Genomic DNA, 9,299 nt, shown 5'->3' with positions numbered 1-9,299 from the left:
TTTTTTCTAAATTTTTTATTTTTGATACGACGTTCTAATTCTTCCATTTGTAAGCACGGCGATGTACAAAGGCGGCAGTGGGTGTTAATCCGACGGAGATGAGAGAGGATAAAGGTGCAACCAGAACATCAGAGGGAATCTGTTCAGAGAAAGGAGAACCAGGCTGGGAGATCTTGTGACTTCAAAGATTTTTTCGAAGATTGGAGGTAGTTGTTCTCGATTGTTTTCTGTGGAGATTGAAATCTTCTCATTTCGCCTGCTCCCAACGTCTTCCTTCTTCTTACAATGTATCTGATTTATCTTCCTCTCTTTCTCTCTCTGTCTCTCTCTCTCTCTCTCTCTCTCGTCTTTTGTCTTTTTTCTTTGTTTTTCTTCTGAATGAAATGTTGTTCTTATGTTGGTGGATTCGTTGAATAGCAGGGAAACTTAAGATTAGGGTGGGGTTCGTTAATCTGAATCGGATTTGTCTGCTACACGAGATTTTCAGGGACGGAAAAATCCTTCACTTGACGATTCTTATATGCTGTCTGTATTCGGCTGTTGGACAAGAGTAAAAGTGGATTTTGAACTTATTCATATATTCCTCAGTGATGGAAAAAGAAGGAAACGATAATCAAAGAATTCCAGAGACGGATTTGTTCTTGCAATGGGGGAATCGAAAACGGCATCGATGTTTCAAAGTGAAAAAAGAGGAAGCTTTGGAGAAATCGGATGGTTCATCTCGTACAAGATCGAATAATCGTGTTGTTAGGGCAGAAACAGACGCTCCAGTTCTTCATCCAAAGCGCCTTAACAGGTCAGTAAGAACCTCATCTCAGAATATTGTGAACTTGTACATGTAGAGATTCAATTATGTCTTCGGATTTTTTAATTTTTATTAAACTAGAAGATGAGATACCGATTTCCTGTTTGTTCTGACAGGATTTCAGATTCAGCCGCACGAATCGAGAATCGAAAATCTCATTCTTCGTCTCCGGATAAGGAAGACCGATACTATACAACGAGAGGGTCGATGTTTGAGGACGGTGGTGGAAAATTGTTCCCGGACGGTGTTGGGCTGGCCGAAAGGGGGTTTGTTTGGCCAAGGTTTTATATTTGCTTGTCGAGCAAAGAGAAAGAGGAAGATTTCATGGCCATGAAAGGGTGTAAATTACCTCAAAGACCAAAAAAGAGAGCTAAATATATCCAGAAAAGCTTACTGGTGAACATTGGATTTCGAGAAATTTAGATTTCTTTTTTATTGAAATGCTTTCCTTATTCTTTTTGCTTTTGATGTCCTTCTTCCTCATGTATTTTCATTCTGGACATACAGTTGGTTAGCCCAGGTGCGTGGCTTTCTGACCTTTCTCACGAGAGATATGAAGTTAGGGAAAAGAAGAGCTCTAAGAAGGTATGGAAATGTTTTTTTATGCCAAATTAAGCTTCTTCGCTTTCTTCTTACAGTAAATTCCTTCGATGCCCTTTGTATTTGCATTAAAAACCCAGTTTATTTGATTTATAAATCCTGTATTTTTCTTTGGCAGAGACCGAGAGGATTGAAGGCGATGGGGAGTATTGAAAGCGATTCGGATTAGATGAGGAAGAACATTGATATTTGGGATCGGGGGAAGCCACTTAAACGATAAGGGAGAGAGTTGCTTTACTTCGGCGAGAAATCCTCTGTACTACTCTGAAAGACTGGTTCTCTTGTTCCACTCAGTATCAGTTTTATCTGTTCTTCAAATGCCAGAGAATAGAATCCTTAAAATTCCTCGTCTTCGTTGAAGTGTAATTTTATTTTCTAGATTTGGGCATGCAATGTAGTATGTAGTTTGTGGGCGCCGCGATGATGGTGGGAGGTGAATTAGGGTTGCTGTCGATGTAGGCGTCACTCAGACTACCGGAGGAGTGTTTTTCTTTTGTGGCGGCTGCCTCAAGTCCGAACCTATCCCACTGCCCCAATTGGATGGTACAAGGAGCCTGGCACATTATTTGTTCATTCAGTCATCCGGATTCCGGTGAAACGAAGAGACAGAGCAGACGACGATAATTTTACGAAATACTGATAGAAAATGGGCATAACCTACCAAATCGCAGCTGATGCAGGGCAACTGAGGCAGGCTCACTTGTTGCGTCGTCTCCAACGTCTCGTTTTTCTGATTCCTCCAGGTGTCTTCCTATGTCCTCATTTACCCTGTTGTCAGTTAGTCGTAAGTCACGGGTAAAACTTTTCTGTGGCAGCTTACATGTCTACTCATGTCAGCCCAGTCCGGGAAGGCAATGGCCGTCCCCGTCTCACTCCCTCCCACCGCTCCACCGGCAAAAGGGCAAACAGAGAGTGGGAAACAAGCCCACCCTCGACGCAGAGATGGACTTCCCTCCTTGTACAATGGGAATAGGGAATCAATCCCCTGCCTTTTCAATCATGTTACTCGTGCATAGGTCCCTTATTTAAGGATGGATTCGCTGTATATTAATTTATGTGTTCTTATTATTTTAATAACTTTTATTATCCACTGCTAATCTGTTGTTATATAATTACATATTTGGTACGTTTTATTTGGGTATTGGTTTATTCGTGTTGGGATATTGTTATTGAAGAACTCTTAGGTTGTTTGCCTTGGGGTTTTTTATTTGTTGATTGTTGTTAGCGTTAGTTCATATAAAGAAAAAATTGAAGTACTTAAAAAAAAAAAGCACATGATGACCTTGATTTCTACACCTTGTCTTCCTTTGGCTTATCCATTACCTTCTTATTATTTGACAGCCTTTTTCTTATCGTGTTTTATTTTTTGTCAACTTTTTTTTTCGCTTTTTTGTTATGTACGCAATAACATTATTAAGTTATTTAGAGTCTAATTATTTTTTTTAATTTACTTTATTTTATTTCAGCTAAAGAATTAATAGGCCACAAGGGTATTTTTGTAATATTTTATCTTGAACCTTGTAAAGGGTGAACCCTATTTAAGGGGTAAGAATAATGAGAAAAAGTAAGTATTGATTTAGCGTAAACAAGGATTTTGAGTTCTTCTCAACGAGGTATGCATTCTCTTCAAAGAACTTAGGGTATTCAAGTTTCTCTTTGGCTTGATTTTCGTTTCTCTTCTTCCTCCTTACAAATCGTTATGTCAGATTCAGGACTGTAACTATTGGTATCAGAGTGAGAACACAATGATGGATTCTTCAAGCCAAGAGGGAATACTCGCCATACTCCAGATTTGAGTACTATAACAGGCAAGATGTATCGAGATGTGCGTGCCCTAGTATGTGAGATGCAACAGGAGATGCATCAATCTTCCATTAAAATGTCGGAGGAATAATTTGCAATTGAGAGACATGTCATACGACCTAAAACTTCTGAGCACGAAAAATTCACATAATGAAAGGCAGTAAACGCTGTCTCAGACTGGAAGCAAAGCCAAGGGCCAACAAAATTCAAAGTCTTTCTAGTGGTGCAGTCCAGTGCCTGGACATCCGAAATTGGGGACACAAATCCGAAAACGGACTCAAAAATTCTGAAATCAGATGGCGGGGACTCAGAAATTCCTAAATCAGAGGGGTATTCAACACAACTCTGGTCGAAAAAATCTGATTTGGATTCAGCATCAACCCCCTTCTCATGGGAAGCAACACGTCTCCTAGAACAGGAGACGAAAAAAATTCGAGAGACCTTTAGCTCGAAAAATCTCCAAGTGGTGAAGCCCCAAAGGGCTGTTGTTCGCCACCGGAAAACAAGGAGGCTCCGTCGGACAAAATTCCGGTGGGCTTTGGCTTCAGGACGACATTTCTCACTATCAATCTCACTCTCGGTCTTGGCAGCACAGTGGAAAACAAACTTCGAAAAAATTTGGGATAAACTTTTGAGACGAATTTCTCCAAATTTCGTCTTCTCTTTTCTCAAATCCCTCTATTTTTTACATACTATTCTATGATTGAGGTTTTATTTTTCTATTGCTGAAAACAGAAGTAGTGAGTTTGTTCCTTATCAATTTGGGAACGTTGGCCTTAATTTTTTGGGTCCCATGTATGCTGCTCGGGCCATGTTTGTAGAAAATTTTTAATTCGGTTGGAGTTCTGAATATGAGAAGGTAGCCAACATGGGAAAAACTAGAGATAAATATTTTTTTGGGTGTGTCGGGAATGGTCTTGTGGATGAATTATATCCTTTTTTATGGGACGAATTATATTGTTGTGGATGTACACAGCAACAATGTGTCTGTTCATGGTCATTTTTCTAGTTGTACCAGTCAATCTCAAAACTTTCTGTTTAATTTTCTGGATCCCATGTATGTTGTTCGACCATTGTTCTTGTCAATTATTCAACTAGGTATGAATTCTGGAAATGAGAGGTTAGCCAAAGTGGGAAATAATGGTCAGACTGTTTGATTAAACAGTCTAACGGCCTTTCAATTTGCTGCTATTGTGGCAGTGCAGAGCGAGGTACCACAACTGCAATTACCAACTGATTTTGAGAATTTGTTGGCAAATAGGAAGACTCTCAATGATGAAGGTTCTCTTGGCCATCATTTGAATGTCATGTTGTGGGAATGATTTTTTTGACTGTTGAGAGGAAAAAAATTAAATTCTGGGCGAATGGACAACATATAAGTGCTTCAGTTTTGGAAAATATTCCAAGTGAAAACAAAAGGGAGTCAAGGGGTGAGGGAAGTTTAAGTGCCCTGACAACAATCTTGTATGCACTTACCAGGCAAGGGAGAGTTCAACTTGCTCATGAGCTTGTCGAGCTCAGGGGTGTCCATTCCAATATAGTTACTTATAATGCAGTGATTAATGGTTTGTGCCATGAGGGATGTCTGGTGCAAGCATTTAGGCTGTTTGATTCATGAGAGAAAATTAATGTTCTTCCCTCTGTTGCTACATATTCAACTTTGATAGATGTTGTATGTAAAGGACTCCTACAAGATGCAAATGTTGGAGCTTCTGACTTAGATGGAAGGATTCGAGAGAGAAGACAGGAGGAAGTTGCTGGTTTTGTACCACATGACTTCTTCAACAAATTTTTTTGTGTTGTTGCTGTGGCACTGCAAAAACCACTGCTGACAACGGTGGCACTGCTAAAAATAGTGCTGACAGTTTTGAGAGTAGTAGCAGTGACTTATGAAACACAATTATCTGTTGCTTTTGGCACAACAGATACTCCTCTATAGGATGTAGCTAATTCTAGCCGAAAAGGGACAACAACAAAGGTAATTAATGTTCTTACTGCATGTGCCATTCGTGAAGCTCTTGAGACTGTTATACTTGCTGGAAAGTTACACGGATTACAACCAGGTCATTGGCTGCCACTGTATAGGGAGATGGAGAAGTTGGGATGTGTAGGGGAGGCCAACCAAATATTTACTAACATGAACGACAAACTCCTACAAGGACGTAGGGACTAGACAAAGCTGGAAGAGACAACCCAATTCAGTCCTACATTCTGTGACACAATGGGTTCTGCGGTTGAAAGCCTGAACAAGGGAGTTATACCGGGAACAGAGGAGTTGGAGCATTATAGATACACATCCTGGGATGAACTAGGCAACAACTGTTGTAATGCCTTCATTCCACTCCACTGACAATTCAACAAGTGATACTACAAACTTGGGTGCTCCAGTTGTTGAACAAGCACTACTTCCAAATACTGAAAATGATGCCTGTTGGGTGGCTGTTCTCAGTCGAGCAAGTCAGCCCCAACATATGCCAACTGAAGAGGGTAATGGGTTCTTCCACCAAACGATGTCTGCTGTGCCAGTGCAAAAAACATTGCTACTGGACAGCCAGAAACCAGTGTAGAATGAAAACACTGGTAGTGCTGATCAATTTCTGTTTTGCGTTCTTCCTAAATAGATAAATGCCATAGAGAGAGGGGTTGGGGTCAACACTAGATTGAATTATGTTGCCCATGTTGACATGCGGGTTTGCAGGATGCAAGCATTCCATGCTGTGATTTATGTGGGGGATGTCTGTCGACATAATGTTGTTATTTGTGTGGAGAAAAATGTTGTGTTTTCTGTGGATGAGGGTTGCCTTCATAATGCATTTGTATTCGACCGGGCTAAGCGGAAGACTTTTTTCAAGAAGGATGACACGACCACTACTGGTAACTCGAGCCAAGTAGGTGATGGTGTTGGTGCAATCTTCTTTATGAGAAGCTCAGTTGCAGAGCAGAAGGCATTACCAATTCTTGATGTATTTAGGAATTTTACTACTATTGGTGTGGACCCTTCTGTAATGGCTAAAGGTGCACCTGTTGCAATTTCTGCTGTGGTGAAGGCATTGTATGAGGAAGTAGTTCCTGCGTTCGATGTCATGGTACTTAACCGTATGGGGGTGTGCTGCAGCAAGTGATGCTGGCAGTGTCGACAAAAAAAAAAATTGATTCTCTGGTGGAATGCTCCAGTTTTGTCATCCAGAGGGTAGACATAGATACCGCGGATGCTACTTGGGAACAGGTGGAGGCGTCGACAAGGGCAAGCAGACCCTACCTTCGAGCTTGAGGACAAGCTCTGTCTCCCAGGGGGGTGTAATATTATGCACACAATAACATTATTAAGTTATTTAGAGTCTAATTAATTGTTTTTATTTAATTTACTTTATTTTATTTTAGTTAAAAAATTAATAGGCCACATGGGAATTTTGTGATATTTTATCTTGAACCTTGTAAGGGTGAACCCTATTTAAGGGGTAAGCGCAATGAGAAAAAGTAAGCATTGATTTAGCGTAAACAAGGGTTTTGGCTTCTCCTCAACGAGCTCAGGGGTGTTCGTTCTCCTCAAAGTACCTAGGGTTTTCAAGCTTCCCTTCAGCTTGATTTTCGTCTTTCTCTTCTTCCTCCCTACGAATCGTTGTGTCAGATCCGGGACCGTAACAATTTTTTTTGTTGTGTTGGATGATATGATGTAATTACAGTGCCATTGATATAATTAGTTTATGTTTTTTTATCTCTTCTTCACTCTTACTAGGGTGAAAAATATAATTATAATATTAGTACTTCTATCATTTATAAATAGAGCTTAAGAGAGAGGGTTTCGACTCAGCTCATTACCCTATTTTTCTTCCTCTTTTCTCCAAATTTGTCACTCTTCTTCTCCTCCTAAAACCTTTTCTCCACAACTCTTCTTCTTCTTCTCACCTTTTAATCCTCTTCTACTATGATTATACATCATGGAATCCTAAGTTTCAACAAGTTGGTCCATTTTATATATATATTGGAGTTTTTAAGTTTATTAAAACTTTTTTATTCGTACCTGTAGGTTTTTTATCGTCGTCTTGTAAATGACAAACATTACCTACTTTAGTTTTTATTATCACAATATTTTTTCAAAATCATTCGAGGTTGGTTTTGACTTATGTTCTTTCACCCATTTCTATCCTTTGAGAGTCTGTGCCTGATTTAGTACTTATACTTGGGCCACCGTGATGATATAATTAGTTTATGTTTTCTGTCTCTTCTTCACTCTTATTAGGGTGAAGGGTATAATTATAATATTATACTTTTATCATCTATAAATATAGCTTAAGGGTTTGGACTAAGTCCATAACCCTATTCTTCTCCCCTTTTCTTCCTTCTCTTCTTTACCGAAGACGCGATCCATGGAAACATGAAAATCAACATAACTCATAGTAAAGAAGGCTTTATCTACACCTCATTTCTACTCATTATATTCCAAAACGGGGGTGGGGCGGCAGGGAAAAATCAGGGAATCTTGTTTCATACATATTTTGCAAATCATTCACATGAAGCGATCGCGCAGGACACGTCTCTCCCTCCCCCGACAATTTTTTTTCCTCATTTCTCTCTGTTCTCCGTCTCTCTCGGCTTTCCTCTCTCAAAAATTTTTTCTCCCGCTTTCTTCTCCCTCTTGGTTTCTTCTCCCTTCACCCTCTCTCGTCTACTTCTCCCTCTCGGCTTTTCTCCCTTCTTGGCCTTCATCCCCTGATTTTTTTTCCCTCTATCTTCTCCCTCTCTGCCTCCCTATCTTCTCCCTATCGGCCTTCGTCATAGCCGCCATCGCAGAGCACGAGAGGCCAAGCCTCTGTCGCAGATCCTCTCGGCCTCCCTCTCTTCTCCCTCTCCGCATACCGTTAGAGTGTCGCTTCCGTCGTCGTTGCCTACTGGCCCGTCGTTGTCTCCCACCATTATCGGTGCCATGATGAAGACGACGTTAGTTTAATTTTTCCTAAGTTAGGAAAAATTAAACCAAAGTCATAACTTCATTATATTTATTTTTTTCAATAATCCATATTTTGTTATTTATAAAATAATTAATTTTTATTTATTCAGTATATTCATTTTTAATTACTATATTAAATTAGTGATTTAATAGTCGTAAGTAAACATTTGATAAATTTTTTTGGTTTAATTATCCCATTGCAATAATTAATTAAACCAATGGTTTTACATTTTGTGGCAATATATTATTAATTAATAATACGTAATATATATATATATATTATGTTATTGATAAAATAATATATTTATTTATTTATTATATTTGCTTCTGTTATTTTTTACTTTATTTATTTTTTTATAATTTATTCTAGTCACATGTAATTATTATATTAATTTATAATAAATTGTAATCATTAAGTAATATAATCAAGTCTTTCATTAATTATTTTTTTAATATTTTTTAATACTATACATTAAATCACTTATAAGTGTAGTAACCATGTTTATTTTAGTTAATTATCTGTTTAGGTATATATTCTATTTAAGTATATTATAAAAAGTTACTCATTCTCTTGTTTGTATCATATTTTTCATTTTGGGGCACTAACACTGGAATATGTTTGCCAGTGCATCTGAACTCGTCTACACTAACACCCAAGGATGAGTTGAAGTTAACTTAATGCAGGAGATGAACTTTAGTCGCATTACTCAGTTCATCTCCTGACGTCTTTAGTGGAACACCAAAGTTCAAGTCATGTAGATAACTAAGATGAATACGAAAATCATCTCCACAATTTAATTTCGGGAATCTGGTTTTCGTAGTATTTTGCAAATCAACCAGATGAAGCAGGCGCCGTGCTTCGAATCCTCGTTGATTTTAATTTTTTTTGCTCTCTCGGTCTCCTTCTTTTCTCGTCTCTTCTTCCTCTGAAGTTTTTTTCTCCCTCTCACTTCTTCCTTCTCCCTCACGACCTCTTTGCTTCTCCCTCCCTCTTCTCCCTCACCAGCGCTGGACAGATACCCCTTCCTTCGTTCAGCTTCCATCGCCCGACGCCACACACTTGTGTAGCGCCATCGCTGTCGTCGCACCTAATCCCTTCCCCTGGGATACCTAAATTGAGGGGGAAATTTATTTTCCCCCTTC

At 39.1% G+C, this 9,299-nt stretch overlaps 1 protein-coding gene across 3 annotated transcripts; it reads left to right on the top strand.

Moving 5' to 3' along the window:
* On the top strand, nt 1–2,555 carry LOC137941603 (uncharacterized). 3 transcript variants are annotated; one of them, XM_068787087.1, is made up of 5 exons: nt 1–206; nt 488–796; nt 922–1,201; nt 1,313–1,390; nt 1,524–2,555. In XM_068787087.1, exons 2-5 carry the CDS (start codon nt 591–593, stop codon nt 1,572–1,574), a joined length of 615 nt encoding a protein of 204 aa, XP_068643188.1. In that variant the 5' UTR covers nt 1–206; nt 488–590; the 3' UTR covers nt 1,575–2,555. The 3 variants fall into 3 exon arrangements, with proteins under 3 accessions (XP_068643188.1, XP_068643186.1, XP_068643187.1); XM_068787085.1 differs by having other exon boundaries at nt 421–796; XM_068787086.1 differs by having other exon boundaries at nt 418–796.
* The last annotated feature ends 6,744 nt before the right edge of the window (nt 2,556–9,299 follow it).

Source organism: Aristolochia californica, unplaced genomic scaffold (assembly GCF_029961685.1).
Source record: "Aristolochia californica isolate CCGP_79_NKW_82.1479 unplaced genomic scaffold, dmAriCali1.0.hap1 SCAF_9, whole genome shotgun sequence".
NCBI lineage: Eukaryota > Viridiplantae > Streptophyta > Magnoliopsida > Piperales > Aristolochiaceae > Aristolochia > Aristolochia californica.
This window is presented reverse-complemented; position numbering and strand designations above follow the sequence as displayed.